Consider the following 19,056-nt stretch of genomic DNA (forward strand, 5'->3'; position numbering starts at 1 on the left):
GGACAGAGGAACCTCTTAAAGAAGAAGATACAGGTCTGTGAGAGCCAGAAATCTTGCTTGTTTGTAGGTGACCAAATACTTATTTTCCACCATAATTTGCAAATAAATTCATTAAAAATCCTACAATGTGATTTTCTGGATTTTTTTTTCTCATTTTGTCTGTCATAGTTGAAGTGTACCTATGATGAAAATTACAGGCCTCTCTCATCTTTTTTAGTGGGAGAACTTGCACAATTGGTGGCTGACTAAATACTTTTTTGCCCCACTGTATTTATGTCCAACCTCTCCACTTCTAAAAGCCAAAGTTGTGCCCCTGATACACACTCCCTTTGTAATCACAGTCATTACTATACATTTCTTCATACTAAGAGATATGCTAATGTTGATTTAGAACAGAGCGATCGTCATTGCTCACAAACCGCTGCACGTCGTTCATTATTTCCAGAACAGTGTTCACGTTTATCACTAATTTATCAACATAAGTTGACTGGGGAGGGAGGGGGTTGGGGGGGGGGGTCAACTGTCAGGAACTCAGATCCGGCCCTTTCATTGTTTTATTTCCCTGTTTATAACTGTTGTGGATAAAAACATGCGCCCCAACAAAAACACTAAGGGTAAAAGACTTGATCCTTCACGCATGTGATCCTTCACGCATGACTTGTCTGAGAAATTACAAGAAAGAAATGTAGCTCGGGCTAAGGCTAGAATCGTGATTCTAAGCCCGATTAAAACAGCTAAATCAACGTATTTCTTGAATTGTGTATCGGAGAGTGGTTGTAATCAAGCCAATGTTCTGGAAAGTGGTCAAACCTTTCAAAATAAAAGTCCACCCCTTCGTTACCCCATCAGGCTCTGACAGCCTCTGGGACCATTCTAGACACGTTTGAAGTTTGTGATGCTTTTAATTAATAACCATTTTGCTTAATCTGGCCACCTGGAAAAGCCATCCCGTTCCCACTAGAGGGAGGTCCTTTAGTCACCTCAGAACAGATTGTAGAGGACGATGCACTAACAGACTAACGGACTTTGTTTTCAGGATAACCCTTAGATGTCTATGATGTACTAAAGTTATTTGCTCAAGATTAATGTAAAACCATAGGAGCTGATTCACTTGATTCACTTCTAACTGTAGAATAAAACCATAGGAGCTGATTCACTTGATTCACTTCTAACTGTAGAATTAAACTATAGGAGCTGATTTACTTGATTCTGTCTAACAGCACTATTAAACTATAGAAGCTGATTCACTTGATTCACTTCTAACTGTAGAATAAAACCATAGGAGCTGATTCACTTGATTCACTTCTAACTGTAGAATTAAACTATAGGAGCTGATTTACTTGATTCTGTCTAACAGCACTATTAAACTATAGAAGCTGATTCACTTGATTCACTTCTAACTGCAGTACAGATTGAAGTTAAATCCATAGAGGCTGATTCAATTGATTCCTTCTAACTGCAGTATAAAACCATAGGAGCTGATTCATTTAATTCCTTCTAACTGCAGTACAGATTTATGTTAAATCCATAGAGGCTGATTCACTTGGCCCCTTCTAACTGCAGCCCTCTGCTCCACTTACTGCAGAACCACTGAGCTATATTTTTTACTGGTCAATTGTTTCTGATGTCATCGCTAAGATCTGGGAAGCGGATGGCCTCCCCTGGTATTCTGGTGTTCTCCCTAAGATCTGGGACCGGATGGCCTCCCCTGGTATTCTGGTGTTCCCTCTAAAATCTGGAAAGCGGATGGCCTCCCCTGGAATTCTCATAGACCTGGACATAACACTGTTTCAGCTGGTTATAGATCTGGTTATAGACCTGGACATAACACTGTTTCAGCTGGTTATAGACCTGGTTATAGACCTGGACATAACACTGTTTCAGCTGGTTATAGACCTGGTTATAGACCTGGACATAACACTGTTTCAGCTGGTTATAGACCTGGACATAACACTGTTTCAGCTGGTTATAGACCTGGACATAACACTGTTTCAGCTGGTTATAGACCTGGACATAACACTGTTTCAGCTGGTTATAGACCTGGTTATAGACCTGGACATAACACTGTTTCAGCTGGTTATAGACCTGGTTATAGACCTGGTTATAGACCTGGTTATAGACCTGGTTATAGACCTGGTTATAGACCTGGACATAACACTGTTTCAGCTGGTTATAGACCTGGTTATAGACCTGGTTATAGACCTGGTTATAGACCTGGTTATAGACCTGGACATAACACTGTTTCAGCTGGTTATAGACCTGGACATAACACTGTTTCAGCTGGTTATAGACCTGTTATAGACCTGGACATAACACTGTTTCAGCTGGTTATAGACCTGGTTATAGACCTGGACATAACACTGTTTCAGCTGGTTATAGACCTGGTTATAGACCTGGACATAACACTGTTTCAGCTGGTTATAGACCTGGTTATAGACCTGGACATAACACTGTTTCAGCTGGTTATAGACCTGGTTATAGACCTGGACATAACACTGTTTCAGCTGGTTATAGACCTGGTTATAGACCTGGTTATAGACCTGGACATAACACTGTTTCAGCTGGTTATAGACCTGGTTATAGACCTGGTTATAGACCTGGACATAACACTGTTTCAGCTGGTTATAGACCAGGACATAACACTGTTTCAGCTGGTTATAGACCTGGACATAACACTGTTTCAGCTGGTTATAGACCTGGACATAACACTGTTTCAGCTGGTTATAGACCTGGACATAACACTGTTTCAGCTGGTTATAGACCTGGACATAACACTGTTTCAGCTGGTTATAGACCTGGACATAACACTGTTTCAGCTGGTTATAGACCTGGTTATAGACCTGGACATAACACTGTTTCAGCTGGTTATAGACCTGGTTATAGACCTGGTTATAGACCTGGACATAACACTGTTTCAGCTGGTTATAGACCTGGTTATAGACCTGGTTATAGACCTGGACATAACACTGTTTCAGCTGGTTATAGACCTGGACATAACACTGTTTCAGCTGGTTATAGACCTGGACATAACACTGTTTCAGCTGGTTATAGACCTGGACATAGTACTGTTTCAGCTGGTTATAGACCTGGTTATAGACCTGGACATAACACTGTTTCAGCTGGTTATAGACCTGGACATAACACTGTTTCAGCTGGTTATAGACCTGGTTATAGACCTGGATATAACACTGTTTCAGCTGGTTATAGACCTGGACATAACACTGTTTCAGCTGGTTATAGACCTGGACATAACACTGTTTCAGCTGGTTATAGACCTGGACATAACACTGTTTCAGCTGGTTATAGACCTGGACATAACACTGTTTCAGCTGGTTATAGACCTGGACATAACACAGTTTCAGCTGGTTATAGACCTGGACATAACACTGTTTCAGCTGGTTATAGACCTGGACATAACACTGTTTCAGCTGGTTATAGACCTGGACATAACACTGTTTCAGCTGGTTATAGCCTGGACATAACACAGTTTCAGCTGGTTATAGACCTGGACATAACACTGTTTCAGCTGGTTATAGCCTGGACATAACACTGTTTCAGCTGGTTATAGCCTGGACATAACACAGTTTCAGCTGGTTATAGACCTGGACATAACACTGTTTCAGCTGGTTATAGCCTGGACATAACACTGTTTCAGCTGGTTATAGCCTGGACATAGTACTGTTTCAGCTGGTTATAGATGATATGTTTGAAATTGTTTGGATCAATAAAACAAATTTGAGCTGCCTTATTTATACCCCGTTCCAAGACCTTCGATCCTGTTGACCATCACATTCTTATTCAATAGTCTGCTGAAGTTGGCCTGGTTTGAAAATGATCTGTGAGACAGGACTCAATGTGTAGTATCTCTGACAGTGTTCATGTCAGTCTGCTGGATATTATGAAAGGTATTCTGCAGGGTTCTTTACTGTTCATAGAAATAATATCGGTCTATTTAAGAAAAAGAAAGTACTATTCATCTGTATGAAGACGACACTGTTTAATTGATCCAACTGTTGACTAGGCTGTTTGCGCTTCAATCTGACCTTGTTACCTTACAGAAAGCCCTGGTTGGTTTAAAACATGTTCTAATGGGCAAGACTATGTACATGCTGTTCTCTCGTTCTCTACAGAATTTTCCAGATGAACTACATATTTATTCACTGGATGGTTCTCCCATCGATCAGGTTCCCGCCTACAAATATCTGGGTATCTGGATTGACGAAGATTTCATGTTTTAAAAAACGTACGGATGAGCTAGCTCAAAATATAATATTTAAAGTGGACTTATTTTTTTTAGAAATAGATCTTTCCTCTCCCTAAATAGCAGGAAGTAGATTGTTCAGTCTACTTTTCCTGCCAGTTCTTGATTATGGTGACACCATTTTACCAGATTGCAGCAGCCACTACTCTTAACCCTTTGTATGCCGTCTACCAAAGCACCATTCGTTTCATCACAGGTGACCATTTTGCTACTCCTCACTGCTTCCTGTCTCAACAGCTGAACCTCACTAAAGTCCCGTAGATCACTCCATTATTCCCTTTCTGTTTACAAAGCCCTGATACACAAAGCTTCCAACTTACCGAACTTCATTGCTAACGTATAAAATAATGAGATACCAAACCCGTTCACAGGGTTGGTTAACTCTTGAGGTCCCAAAGGGTCTCCACGGAATTAAGTAAATCCGCTTTTAGGAAATCCGCTTTTTTGGAATCACTTACATTAACATTAGTTCCGTTTGGATTCCCTGGTTCCGTTTGGATTCCCTGGTTCCTTTTGGATTCCCTGGTTCCGTTTGGATTCCCTGGTTCCGTTTGGATTCCCTGGTTCCTTTTCCCTGGTTCCGTTTGGATTCCCTGGTTCCTTTTGGATTCCCTGGTTCCGTTTGGATTCCCTGGTTCCTTTTGGATTCCCTGGTTCCGTTTGGATTCCCTGGTTCCGTTTGGATTCCCTGGTTCCTTTTGGATTCCCTGGTTCCGTTTGGATTCCCTGGTTCCGTTTGGATTCTCCCTGGTTCCGTTTGGATTCCCTGGTTCCTTTTGGATTCCCTGGTTCCGTTTGGATTCCCTGGTTCCATTTGGATTCCCTGGTTCCTTTTGGATTCCCTGGTTCCGTTTGGATTCCCTGGTTCCGTTTGGATTCCCTGGTTCCTTTTGGATTCCCTGGTTCCGTTTGGATTCCCTGGTTCCTTTTGGATTCCCTGGTTCCGTTTGGATTCCCTGGTTCCTTTTGGATTCCCTGGTTCCGTTTGGATTCCCTGGTTCCGTTTGGATTCCCTGGTTCCGTTTGGATTCCCTGGTTCCTTTTGGATTCCCTGGTTCCGTTTGGATTCCCTGGTTCCGTTTGGATTCTCCCTGGTTCCGTTTGGATTCCCTGGTTCCTTTTGGATTCCCTGGTTCCGTTTGGATTCCCTGGTTCCATTTGGATTCCCTGGTTCCTTTTGGATTCCCTGGTTCCGTTTGGATTCTCCCTGGTTCCGTTTGGATTCCCTGGTTCCTTTTGGATTCCCTGGTTCCGTTTGGATTCCCTGGTTCCGTTTGGATTCCCTGGTTCCTTTTGGATTCCCTGGTTCCGTTTGGATTCCCTGGTGCCACTAGGGCACTTTAAAGCCCTGACGATGTATAAGTTCACTGAGCTGTGCAATTGTTTTGATTGATTGATTTAGTAACTAGTTTCTGATGCTGTGATGTTCTGGAGTATTGTACTGTTATTGGATCTGATTGATTTAGTAACTAGTTTCTGATGCTGTGATGTTCTGGAGGATCGTACTGTTATTGGATCTGATTGATTTAGTAACTAGTTTCTGATGCTGTGATGTTCTGGAGTATCATACTGTTATTGGATCTGATTGATTTAGTAACTAGTTTCTGATGCTGTGATGTTCTGGAGGATCGTACTGTTATTGGATCTGATTGATTTAGTAACTAGTTTCTGATGCTGTGATGTTCTGGGGTATCGTACTGTTATTGGATCTGATTGATTTAGTAACTAGTTTCTGATGCTGTGATGTTCTGGGGTATTGTACTGTTATTGGATCTGATTGATTTAGTAACAAGTTTCTGATGCTGTGATGTTCTGGGGTATTGTACTGTTATTGGATCTGATTGATTTAGTAACTAGTTTCTGATGCTGTGATGTTCTGGAGTATTGTACTGTTATTGGATCTGATTGATTTAGTAACTAGTTTCTGATGCTGTGATGTTCTGGGGTATCGTACTGTTATTGGATCTGATTGATTTAGTAACTAGTTTCTGATGCTGTGATGTTCTGGAGGATCGTACTGTTATTGGATCTGATTGATTTAGTAACTAGTTTCTGATGCTGTGATGTTCTGGGGTATTGTACTGTTATTGGATCTGATTGATTTAGTAACTAGTTTCTGATGCTGTGATGTTCTGGAGTATTGTACTGTTATTGGATCTGATTGATTTAGTAACTAGTTTCTGATGCTGTGATGTTCTGGGGGATCGTACTGTTATTGGATCTGATTGATTTAGTAACTAGTTTCTGATGCTGTGATGTTCTGGGGTATTGTACTGTTATTGGATCTGATTGATTTAGTAACTAGTTTCTGATGCTGTGATGTTCTGGGGTATCGTACTGTTATTGGATCTGATTGATTTAGTAACTAGTTTCTGATGCTGTGATGTTCTGGGGTATTGTACTGTTATTGGATCTGATTGATTTAGTAACTAGTTTCTGATGCTGTGATGTTCTGGGGTATCGTACTGTTATTGGATCTGATTGATTTAGTAACTAGTTTCTGATGCTGTGATGTTCTGGGGTATCGTACTGTTATTGGATCTGATTGATTTAGTAACTAGTTTCTGATGCTGTGATGTTCTGGAGGATCGTACTGTTATTGGATCTGATTGATTTAGTAACTAGTTTCTGATGCTGTGATGTTCTGGGGTATTGTACTGTTATTGGATCTGATTGATTTAGTAACTAGTTTCTGATGCTGTGATGTTCTGGGGTATTGTACTGTTATTGGATCTGATTGATAGATTTAGTAACTAGTTTCTGATGCTGTGATGTTCTGGGGTATCGTACTGTTATTGGATCTGATTGATTTAGTAACTAGTTTCTGATGCTGTGATGTTCTGGGGTATCGTACTGTTATTGGATCTGATTGATTTAGTAACTAGTTTCTGATGCTGTGATGTTCTGGGGTATTGTACTGTTATTGGATCTGATTGATAGATTTAGTAACTAGTTTCTGATGCTGTGATGTTCTGGGGTATCGTACTGTTATTGGATCTGATTGATTTAGTAACTAGTTTCTGATGCTGTGATGTTCTGGGGTATCGTACTGTTATTGGATCTGATTGATTTAGTAACTAGTTTCTGATGCTGTGATGTTCTGGAGTATCGTAATGTTATTGGATCTGATTGATTTAGTAACTAGTTTCTGATGCTGTGATGTTCTGGAGTATCATACTGTTATTGGATCTGATTGATTTAGTAACTAGTTTCTGATGCTGTGATGTTCTGGGGTATCGTACTGTTATTGGATCTGATTGATTTAGTAACTAGTTTCTGATGCTGTGATGTTCTGGGGTATTGTACTGTTATTGGATCTGATTGATTTAGTAACTAGTTTCTGATGCTGTGATGTTCTGGGGTATCGTACTGTTATTGGATCTGATTGATTTAGTAACTAGTTTCTGATGCTGTGATGTTCTGGAGGATCGTAATGTTATTGGATCTGATTGATTTTTACATCTTCTACTTTGTGGACTCATCGTACCAGTGAAAATGAGACCCTGGTGGTGTCATGTCTCCTTCCCTTCACACTATGGTCATTTATGAGGTCTACAGGGATACTGAGTCTCTCTCTCTCTCTGTCCTACAGGAGCTCAGACTCTGACGGAGCGTTCGAGACACCAGAGTCGACCACCCCTGTCAAGTCCCCCACGGAGACAGACCCTCATGTCCAGCTGCTGACCTCTGAAGACACCGGTGAGAGAGACTTGTGCACATTCACAGAGAGGGAGAGGGAGAGTGAGAGAGAGAGAGAGAGAGAGAGAGAGAGAGAGAGAGAGAGAGGGAGAGAGAGAGAGAGGCACACACACACACACACAGAGCGAAAGACACACACACACACACGGAGAGAGAGACACACACACACGGAGAGAGAGACACACACACACACACACACACACAGAGAGAGACACACACACACACAGAGAGAGAGATACACACACACACACACACGGAGAGAGAGAGACACACACACACACACACACACAGAGAGACACACACACACACGGAGAGAGAGAGACACACACACACACACACGGAGAGAGACACACACACACACACACACACACACACACACACACACAGAGAGAGAGACACACACACACACACAGAGAGAGAGAGACACAGAGAGACACACACAGAGAGACAGAGATTTAGATTGCCCTCTACTGGTGACTACTGGTACTTCAAAGAAAGAGGTTTTCTCTGTTCAGTCATTCAGACCAGCATCACAGAGCTGCTAACGGATATAAGCAGGTCTTATCTATGCAGGAAAGCTTCAGCCATTCATCACAATGTTCGTTTGTGTTTTACTGATTGGCTGGGAGGTTGTGATGAAATATTCAGAGCTCATTCACCAATTTAATTAGTCTAAAACCAGACACAGCCTTCACCATCATCTCTCTCTCTTTCTCTCTCCGTCTCTCTCGATCTCCCTCTCTCAATTTAATTCCATTGAAGGGCTTTATTGGCATGGGTAAAATGTGTTGACATAAACAAATGTACAAATGTACATTACACATACAAAAATTTAAAAAGAATAAAGACATTTCAAATGTCATATTATGTATATATACATCTTCACCTACTGTATATATACAGTGTTGTACAGTCGCTCTCTCTCTCTCTCAATAACATTTTAGGGCTTTATTGGCATGGAAACATATGTTTCTCTCTCTCTCTATAACATTTTAGGGCTTTATTGCAATGGAAACATATTTTTCTCTCTCTCTCTATAACATTTTAGGGCTTTATTGGCATGGAAACATATGTTTCTCTCTCTCTCAATAACATTTTAGGGCTTTATTGGCATGGAAACATATGTTTCTCTCTCTCTCTATAACATTTTAGGGCTTTATTGCAATGGAAACATATTTTTCTCTCTCTCTCTCAATAACATTTTAGGGCTTTATTGGCATGGAAACATATGTTTCTCTCTCTCTCAATAACATTTTAGGGCTTTATTGGCATGGAAACATATGTTTCTCTCTCTCTCAATAACATTTTAGGGCTTTATTGGCATGGAAACATATGTTTCTCTCTCTCTCTATAACATTTTAGGGCTTTATTGGCATGGAAACATATGTTTCTCTCTCTCTCAATAACATTTTAGGGCTTTATTGGCATGGAAACATACGTTTCTCTCTCTCTCAATAACATTTTAGGGCTTTATTGCAATGGAAACATATTTTTCTCTCTCTCTCAATAACATTTTAGGGCTTTATTGGCATGGAAACATATGTTTCTCTCTCTCTCTATAACATTTTAGGGCTTTATTGGCATGGAAACATATGTTTCTCTCTCTCTCTATAACATTTTAGGGCTTTATTGGCATGGAAACATATGTTTCTCTCTCTCTATAACATTTTAGGGCTTTATTGGCATGGAAACATATTTTTCTCTCTCTCTCAAAAACATTTTAGGGCTTTATTGCAATGGAAACATATGTTTCTCTCTCTCTCTATAACATTTTAGGGCTTTATTGCAATGGAAACATATGTTTCTCTCTCTCTCAATAACATTTTAGGGCTTTATTGGCATGGAAACATGTTTCTCTCTCTCTATATAACATTTTAGGGCTTTATTGGCATGGAAACATATGTTTCTCTCTCTCTCAATAACATTTTAGGGCTTTATTGGCATGGAAACATGTTTCTCTCTCTCTCAATAACATTTTAGGGCTTTATTGGCATGGAAACATATGTTTCTCTCTCTCTATATAACATTTTAGGGCTTTATTGGCATGGAAACATATGTTTCTCTCTCTCTCAATAACATTTTAGGGCTTTATTGCAATGGAAACATATTTTTCTCTCTCTCTCTATAACATTTTAGGGCTTTATTGGCATGGAAACATATGTTTCTCTCTCTCTCTCTATAACATTTTAGGGCTTTATTGGCATGGAAACATATGTTTCTCTCTCTCTCTATAACATTTTAGGGCTTTATTGCAATGGAAACATATTTTTCTCTCTCTCTCAATAACATTTTAGGGCTTTATTGGCATGGAAACATATGTTTCTCTCTCTCTCAATAACATTTTAGGGCTTTATTGCAATGGAAACATATTTTTCTCTCTCTCTCTCAATAACATTTTAGGGCTTTATTGGCATGGAAACATATGTTTCTCTCTCTCTCAATAACATTTTAGGGCTTTATTGCAATGGAAACATATTTTTCTCTCTCTCTCTATAACATTTTAGGGCTTTATTGGCATGGAAACATATGTTTCTCTCAAACGAATACACCTAACAAGCATCAGAATAATGTCATTTCTCTCTCTCACTCAAACACCATATCGGGATTGTGTCATGACTATTTATTACCTATCATTTATATTTCTCTGTTCCTCCAGGTCTTGGCTGTGACTCTGAGGCAGACGGTGAACCCGGGTCAGAGGCTAAAGGTCACCATGGTAGCTCCCTGTCCATAGTCTTTGACGAAGACAAGCCCATAGCTGCTAGCGGAGCGTATAACCTAGACCAGCTCATAGCTGCTGCTGCTGCTGCTGCTGAGTCCCAGAGCCGATCTCTAACCCGCTCTCTGAGCCTCCAGGCTGGGGAGCTAGACGGCTCCGGCCCCCTAGACGGCGGAGGATCCTCCATCTCAATCGGAGACTCCCGTCCCATAGCTGAGGCCTTTAGTGTTGACTGTGGTACTGAGAGTGCTCCAGGGACTCTCCGCAGACCCTCCAAGAAGGGGCCTCTCCGCCCAGGCGGCTCCCTGAAAAAGAAGCCTCTCCCCAGCCAGAGCTCTAACCTAGAGAGTCCCCAACTGCCGTCCTCCGGAACCACACCGGAGCTGGAGAAGAGTGGCGAGCTCACCAGAGCAGCCAGACCCCTATTGGTCTCTGAGGATCTGGAAGTAGGAGGAGCCACAGTAGACTCCGCCTCGCTCAATGAAGAGACCAATCACACTAGCCCAGAGACAGATAATCAACTAATCCTGGCCCCTACTTCTATTCTGACCCCGACCCCAGCTATCTCTATACCCAACCGACAGGAGGACACCCCCATCTCCGTGCCGGAGGCCCCCCCAGGCAACGAAGGCTCTCCCCTCAGTGGGACCTACAAATGGGACCCAGACAACTTTGAAGACATCGACCCGTTCAACAACGGAGGGAGTAAAGTCGCTAACTCCCCGGAGCGCCCTAACGCCGAGCCAACTCTTCCCTCAACCAGCCCCCCTATTCGAACCCCAGGGGCGGTCAGACTGGAGTTTGACTATTCTGAGGAGACCCTCGAGGAGCCTCCCAAGGCCTCTCCACCACCCAAGAAGCTGGGCAAAAAAGCAGGTTCCAAGGTCTGTCATAGGGTCTGTCATAGGGTTGCAAAATTCTATTAACTTTCCCCAAATTCCCTGATCTTCCAGAAATCCCAGTTGGATTTTGACTCTAGTCTGTCGTCATGTTTAGTGCTCTCCTTGGTCTTCATGTTTAATCTGTGTGTTTGATCTGTGTTTTATTTTACTGATTATATTGCTGACTGTGTAAAGTTACTTTGGAGTGTTTTGAAAAGCGCTTAAAATGAATAGACTGTATCATTATTAATATGATGTATTTTTTTGTTATTATCAGATGCCTCTAAGGAAGCCCAGGATGGGTCTGAAGAAGGCCGTCCAGCCCCCATGTGAACCCCTAGACAACAGCCTAATCCCCGATGACATCCCCGTCTCTAAGCCCTCCTATAACTCTGACCCGGCTCAGTGGGACGACCCTAACTTCAATCCTTTCGGCTCTAACAGCGGGATCCCTATCTCTCCCGAGCTGAACAAGCCCTCCTATAGTTTTGACTCTGACACCTTCAATGAGTCAGCTGTCAACTCCTTCAAGGGTTCGTCCAATAGGACGGCTGCGTTTCCACCCAAGGCTGCCTCTGGCTCCGCCTCTTTCGAGGTGTCGGCCAATGACGACGAGGTTGATAACGATAACGATGAAGTTAGGGAGCTGGAGGACCACAGCCAGAACAAACCGGCCAAGACCAAGAAGAAACCAATCAAATCGTAAGTTTAAATGCCATTGCATTATTAGGTGGTTATAAGGCACTTTCACGTTGTCATTTATTTATGTGTTTCTGTTTGTATATTTAGTACTGAATTCTTTTAGCTGTGTGTGTGTGTGTGTGTTTGTGTGTGTGTGTGTGTGTGTGTGTGTGTGTGTGTGTGTGTGTGTGTGTGTGTGTGTGTGTGTGTGTGTGTGTGTGTGTGTGTGTGTGTGTGTGTGTGTGTGCGTGTGTGTTTTGTTATCTCTCTATCCAAATTGGGAGAGAGAATGTGTTTGTCTGTCTGTGCCACCTGTCTCTCTGTCACCTGTCTGTCTCTGTGTCTCCTGTCTGTCTCTCTGTCACCTGTCTGTCTCTCTGTCACCTGTCTGTCTCTCTGTCTCCTGTCTGTCTCTCGATCACCTGTCTGTCTCTCTGTCACCTCTCTGTCTCCCTGTCACCTGTCTGTCTTTTTGTCACCTGTCTGTCTCTCTGTCATCTGTCTGTCTCTCTGTCTCCTGTCTGTCTCTCTGTCACCTGTCTGTCTCTCTGTCACCTGTCTGTCTCTCTGTCACCTCTCTGTCTCCTGTCTGTCTCTCTGTCTCCTGTCTGTCTCCCTGTCACCTGTCTGTCTTTCTGTCACCTGTCTGTCTCCCTGTCACCTGTCTGTCTTTCTGTCACCTGTCTGTCTCTCTGTCACCTGTCTGTCTCTCTGTCTCCTGTCTGTCTCTCTATCACCTGTCTGTCTCTCTGTCACCTCTCTGTCTCCCTGTCACCTGTCTGTCTGTCTCTCTGTCACCTGTCTGTCTCTCTGTCACCTCTCTGTCTCCCTGTCACCTGTCTGTCTGTCTCTCTGTCACCTGTCTGTCTCTCTGTCACCTCTCTGTCTCCCTGTCACCTGTCTGTCTTTCTGTCACCTGTCTGTCTCTCTGTCATCTGTCTGTCTCTCTGTCTCCTGTCTGTCTCTCTGTCTCCTGTCTGTCTCTCTGTCACCTGTCTGTCACCTCTCTGTCACCTGTCTGTCTCTCTGTCTCCTGTCTGTCTCTCTGTCTCCTGTCTGTCTGTCTCTCTGTCACCTGTCTGTCTCTCTGTCACCTCTCTGTCTCCCTGTCACCTGTCTGTCTGTCTCTCTGTCACCTGTCTGTCTCTCTGTCACCTCTCTGTCTCCCTGTCACCTGTCTGTCTTTCTGTCACCTGTCTGTCTCTCTGTCATCTGTCTGTCTCTCTGTCATCTGTCTGTCTCTCTGTCTCCTGTCTGTCTCTCTGTCTCCTGTCTGTCTCTCTGTCACCTGTCTGTCACCTCTCTGTCACCTGTCTGTCTCTCTGTCTCCTGTCTGTCTCTCTGTCTCCTGTCTGTCTGTCTCTCTGTCACCTGTCTGTCTCTCTGTCACCTCTCTGTCTCCCTGTCACCTGTCTGTCTGTCTCTCTGTCACCTGTCTGTCTCTCTGTCACCTCTCTGTCTCCCTGTCACCTGTCTGTCTTTCTGTCACCTGTCTGTCTCTCTGTCATCTGTCTGTCTCTCTGTCTCCTGTCTGTCTCTCTGTCTCCTGTCTGTCTCTCTGTCACCTGTCTGTCACCTCTCTGTCACCTGTCTGTCTCTCTGTCTCCTGTCTGTCTCTCTGTCTCCTGTCTGTCTCTCTGTCACCTGTCTGTGTGTTCTCGTGTGCCACAGGAAGTCGAAGGGTTCCTCTCTGTGTTGTCTGTTGTAAGTACAGGAATGGCAGCAGGACTGTTTTGACCTCTAACTGTTTATGTAAATAATGTTTCAGTTTTTCTAAACATTCCTACTCTCAGAGAGAGCATGTAGCCCCGTCGTGCTCATCTCCTTTTAACTTTCCCCAAATTCACAAGTTCTCCTGAAATTCTGGGAATCTTCCCAACCAGGATTTCAGGAAAACATGGGACATTTTTCAACCCTGTCCTCCTCCCTATTAACACAACAGTAACATAAAGACAACCAATCAGAGAAGCTCTACCACGCAAAACCAACCAATCAGAGAAGCTCTACCACGCAAAACCAACCAATCAGAGAAGCTCTACCATGCAAAACCAACCAATCAGAGAAGCTCTACCATGCCCATTTTCTTCAATGAGCATCCTGCCACATAAATGTAACCAGTCTTGTACAGGTGCACCCCTTCTCCAAGGGAAAGAGAACATTCACACGGTAGCACCTCCTCTATTGAAGAGCCACAGAGGTTGGTCGTGGTCACACTAAGGAGCAGTGTATCTGTGTGGTCTAGGTTGGTTGTAGATACCTGGGTTTAGACTGAGGGTTGTCACAATACCCGTATTGTGGAAGGGAAACCAAAAAAAACACGAAGCAGAATTCATTTCTGGAAGAAATACAGTCCTAATGTTGGAAACACACAGATTCACATTTGTTTCTTTTGAAAGCTACTGTACAGAACACAATGGGCCCGGTTCGCTTGGCATTACCCGGTGCCACAGTTGGACTAATGGGCACCGAGCAAAACAAACTCGCTCACTATTTTACAAAAGTAGGTCTTAAAGGACTATAGAGTGAAATCTGCTTCTAGAAAATCTGGTATATTAGTATCCCAATACTATACAATACCCAATACCAATACTGGTATCAAGACAGCATTACTTTGAACCATTCATCTCATATCGCTAACACGCTAACTCGCTGACACGCTAACTCGCTGACACGCTAACTCGCTGACACGCTAACACACTAACACACTAACTCGCTGACACGCTAACACACTAACACGCTAACTCACTGACACGCTAACACACTAACACGCTAACTCGCTAACACGCTAACACACTAACACGCTAACTCACTGACACGCTAACACACTAACACGCTAACTCGCTAACACGCTAACACACTAACTCGCTAACTCGCTAACTTGCTAACACGCTAATTTAGCAAAGAATTAACATTGGCGTCTGTTGCCTAATGCAGCCTTTCCATGCATTTGATTTATTCCAGAACTAGGACCTGATTCAACTAATCCTCAAGCCCCTGACTACTTGAATCGGTTTTGCTAGTTCAGGGCTAAAATGTAATAGTGAAACATCTGTGGGGGGGGGGGGTTGTAATGTCTGGGGGTCCCCAAGGGGAGGTTTGAATCGTGTGCAGGTCCCCGAGGGGAGGTTTGGCAACCCCAGACTAATGTAAACCATCAAAGTGAATCATGGCAGCAATTTTTTTTTTTTTGGGGGGGGGGGCAGAAATTGACTTCCAACCTACTGTAATTCTAGTCAAATTAACGCAATGTACGCTAACTAAACTAGCGACGCTAAATACTGAAACATGTATTATCAGTTCAACAACATGTGAGTATTATGTTTTTTGAGTTTTGATGATACTGCTTTACACCATGCATACAGAAATCATTATAATTTTCAATATCCCCCTTGTATTGTGAATGACTAGTACACATCTTATTGAGCTAAACATATACACAATAGGAGGGAGAGTAATACGCCTCTTGTTTTTAAAAAGACAATAGAGTTGACGTATTGATTAAGGTTTGACTTATTGATGAAGTATTCATTGATGAAGTCTCTGCAGGGGGAGACTTGTTCTGATCCTCCACTTCTCTCTCCCCTTCCTCCCCCTTCCACTTCCAGTAATACTTTCAGAGTCAAGAGGTCCCCAAAGAGATCGCCCATGTCTGATCTATCATCACAAGTCAGTCTGTCTTCTCTCACTTACGCACGCACGCACACACACACACACACACACAGGCAAACACACACAGGCACACACACGCCCACACACACATGCACACACGCACACACACACACACAGGCACAAACACACAGGCACAAACACACAGGCACAAACACACAGGCACACACACGCACACACACATGCACACACACACACACACACACACACACAAACACAGGCACACACACACACACACACAGACTCACAGGCACACACACACACAGGCACACACACTCACACAGGCACACACAGGCACACACACAGACTCACAGGCACACACACACACACACACACACACACACACACACACACACACACACACACACACATACACACACACATACACACTCACACAGGCACACACAGGCACACACACAGACTCACAGGCACACACACTCACACAGACTCACAGGCACACACACACACACACACACACACACACACACACACACACACACACACACACACACACACACACACACACACACAAACACAGGCACACACACACACACACACACACACAGACTCACAGGCACACACACACACAGGCACACACACTCACACAGGCACACACAGGCACACACACAGACTCACAGGCACACACACACACACACACACACACACACACACACACACACACACACACACACACACACACACACATACACACACACACATACACACACACACACACACACACACTCACACACTCACACAGGCACACACAGGCACACACACAGACTCACAGGCACACACACTCACACAGACTCACAGGCACACACACACACACACACACACACACACACACACACACACACACACACACACACACACACATACACACACACACACACACCTCCTCACCTCCTCCTTCCTCCGCTCCAGGAGCTCACCCCAGTAGATGAAGCCCAGTCTCCTATCCCCCCGCTACAGGACGACCACGCAACAGACGAAGAGAAGCTGGCCTCTTCCTCCAATCAAAAAGAGAAGCTGGTCTCCTCAGCCAACCACAAGTGGGCATCCAGGGAGGCAGAGATAACCTCTGACCCCCATGAGGACTTCCCTCAACCCTCTGACCTCACAGCCTTTGTCAACAGTCGAGGTGAGTTAATGTCTGCATGCTGTTAGCATCATCGCTATTGATTTCTATTTTGACGTTGAGCAGCTAGCTATCCTGCCACCCTACCCACCCTGCCCAGTACTCTGCTAAACCCTGACCCTAGATCAGGAGAGGAGAGCCACCCTACCCATCCTGCCCAGGACTCTGCTAAACCCTGACCCTAGATCAGGAGAGGAGAGCCACCCTACCCAGTACTCTGCTAAACCCTGACCCTAGACCTAGTCTAACCCAGTCCAACCTAGTCTAACCCAGTCCAACCTAGTCTAACCCAGTCCAACCTAGTCTAACCTAGTCTAACCTAGTCCATCCTAGTCTAACCTAGTCCATCCTAGTCTAACCTAGTCCATCCTAGTCTAACCTAGTCTAACCTAGTCCAACCTAGTCTAACCTAGTCTAACCTAGTCCAACCTAGTCTAACCTAGTCTAACCCAGTCCAACCTAGTCTAATCTAGTCCTTCCTAGTCTAACCTAGTCCATCCTAGTCTAACCTAGTCCAACCAAGTCTAGCCTAATACAGCCAAGCCCAATCCAGCCAAGTCTAGTTCAGCCAAGCCTAGTCCAGCCTAGTCCAGCCCAGTCCAGCCAAGCCCAGTCCAGCCTAGTCTAGTCCAGCCTAGTCCAGTCCAGCCAAGCCTAGTCCAGCCTAGTCAAGCCCAGTCCAGCCTAGTCTAGTCCAGCCAAGCCTAGTCCAGTCAAGTCTAGTCTAGTCCAGCCAAGCCCAGTCCAGCCAAGTCTAGTCCAGCCTAGCCAAGCCCAGTCCAGCGAAGCCCAGTCCAGCCAAGCCTAGTCCAGCCTAGTTAAGCCCAGTCCAGCCAACTCTAGTTCAGCCAAGCCCAGTCCAGCAAAACCCAGTCCAGCCAAGTCTAGTTCAGCCAAGTCTAGTCCAGCCTAGTCAAGCCCAGTCCAGCCAAGCCCAGTCCAGCCAAGTCTAGTTCAACCAACTCTAGTTCAGCCAAGCCCAGTCCAGCCAAGCCCAGTCCAGCCAAGTCTAGTCCAGCCTAGTCTAGTCCAGCTTAGTCTAGTCCAGCCAAGTCTAGTCCAGCCAAGCCCAGTCCAGCCAAGTCTAGTCCAGCCTAGTCTAGTCCAGCCAAGCCCAGTCCAGCCAACTCTAGTTCAGCCAAGCCCAGTCCAGCCTAGTCCAGCCTAGTCCAGCCAAGCCCAGTCCAGCCAACTCTAGTTCAGCCAAGCCCAGTCCAGCCTAGTCCAGCCTAGTCCAGCCAAGCCCAGTCCAGCCAACTCTAGTTCAGCCAAACACAGTCCAGCCTAGTCTAGTCCAGCCAAGTCTAGTCCAGCCTAGTCTAGTCCAGCCTAGTCCAGTCCAGCCAAGTCTCGTCTTGTCTAGTCCAGCCAAGTCTAGTCCAGCCTAGTCTAGTCCATCCAATTCTAGTCCAGCCAAGTCTAGTCCAGCCTAGTCTAGTCCAGCCTAGTCTAGTCCAGGTAGTCCAGCCTAGTCTAGTCCAGCCGAGTCTAGTCCAGCCTAGTCCAGCCCAGTCTAGTCCAGCCTAGGGTACCCTAGTCTAGTCCAGTCTAGTTTAGTCTAGTCCAGCCTAGTATGGTCTAGTCCAGCCTAGTCTAGTCTAGTCCAGCCAAGTCTAGTCCAGCCAAATCTAGTCCAGTCTAGTCTAGTCCAGTCTAGTCTAGTCCAGTCTAGTCCAGCCAAGTCTAGTCCAGTCTAGTCTAGTCCAGTCTAGTTCAGCCAAGTCTAGTCCAGCCAAGTCTTGTCCAGTCTAGTCCAGCCAAGTCTAGTCCAGTCTAGTTCAGCCAAGTCTAGTCCAGCCTAGTATAGTCTAGTCCAGCCTAGTCTAGTCTAGTCCAGCCAAGTCTAGTCCAGCCATGTCTAGTCCAGTCTAGTCCAGTCTAGTCTAGTCCAGTCTAGTCCAGCCAAGTCTAGTCCAGTCTAGTCTAGTCCAGTCCAGTCCAGTCTAGTCCAGCCAAGTCTAGCCAAGTCTAGTCCAGTCTAGTCCAGCCTAGTCTAGTCCAGTCTTGT

General features: G+C 44.6%; 1 protein-coding gene across 15 annotated transcripts in view; it reads left to right on the forward strand.

Annotated features, from left to right (window-relative positions):
- Positions 1–19,056, forward strand: part of LOC110499508 (protein piccolo) — a 135,696-nt gene that overhangs the window by 76,977 nt on the left and 39,663 nt on the right. For 11 of the 15 annotated variants that reach the window (XR_005038028.1, XM_036956435.1, XM_036956434.1 and 8 more), the window contains exons 3-8: positions 7,854–7,960; positions 10,617–11,563; positions 11,838–12,262; positions 13,913–13,945; positions 15,847–15,907; positions 16,835–17,051. Coding sequence is in view for 14 of the 15 variants with exons in the window: in XM_036956435.1 (XP_036812330.1) it covers positions 7,854–7,960; positions 10,617–11,563; positions 11,838–12,262; positions 13,913–13,945; positions 15,847–15,907; positions 16,835–17,051 (1,790 nt within the window). In the remaining variant the exon portion in view is untranslated. The remainder of the gene's footprint in view (positions 1–7,853; positions 7,961–10,616; positions 11,564–11,837; positions 12,263–13,912; positions 13,946–15,846; positions 15,908–16,834; positions 17,052–19,056) is intronic. The other 4 variants (XM_036956424.1, XM_036956436.1, XM_036956426.1 and 1 more) reach the window with 3 other exon arrangements.

This window comes from Oncorhynchus mykiss, chromosome 20 (genome assembly GCF_013265735.2).
Source record: "Oncorhynchus mykiss isolate Arlee chromosome 20, USDA_OmykA_1.1, whole genome shotgun sequence".
NCBI classification, from domain to species: domain Eukaryota; kingdom Metazoa; phylum Chordata; class Actinopteri; order Salmoniformes; family Salmonidae; genus Oncorhynchus; species Oncorhynchus mykiss.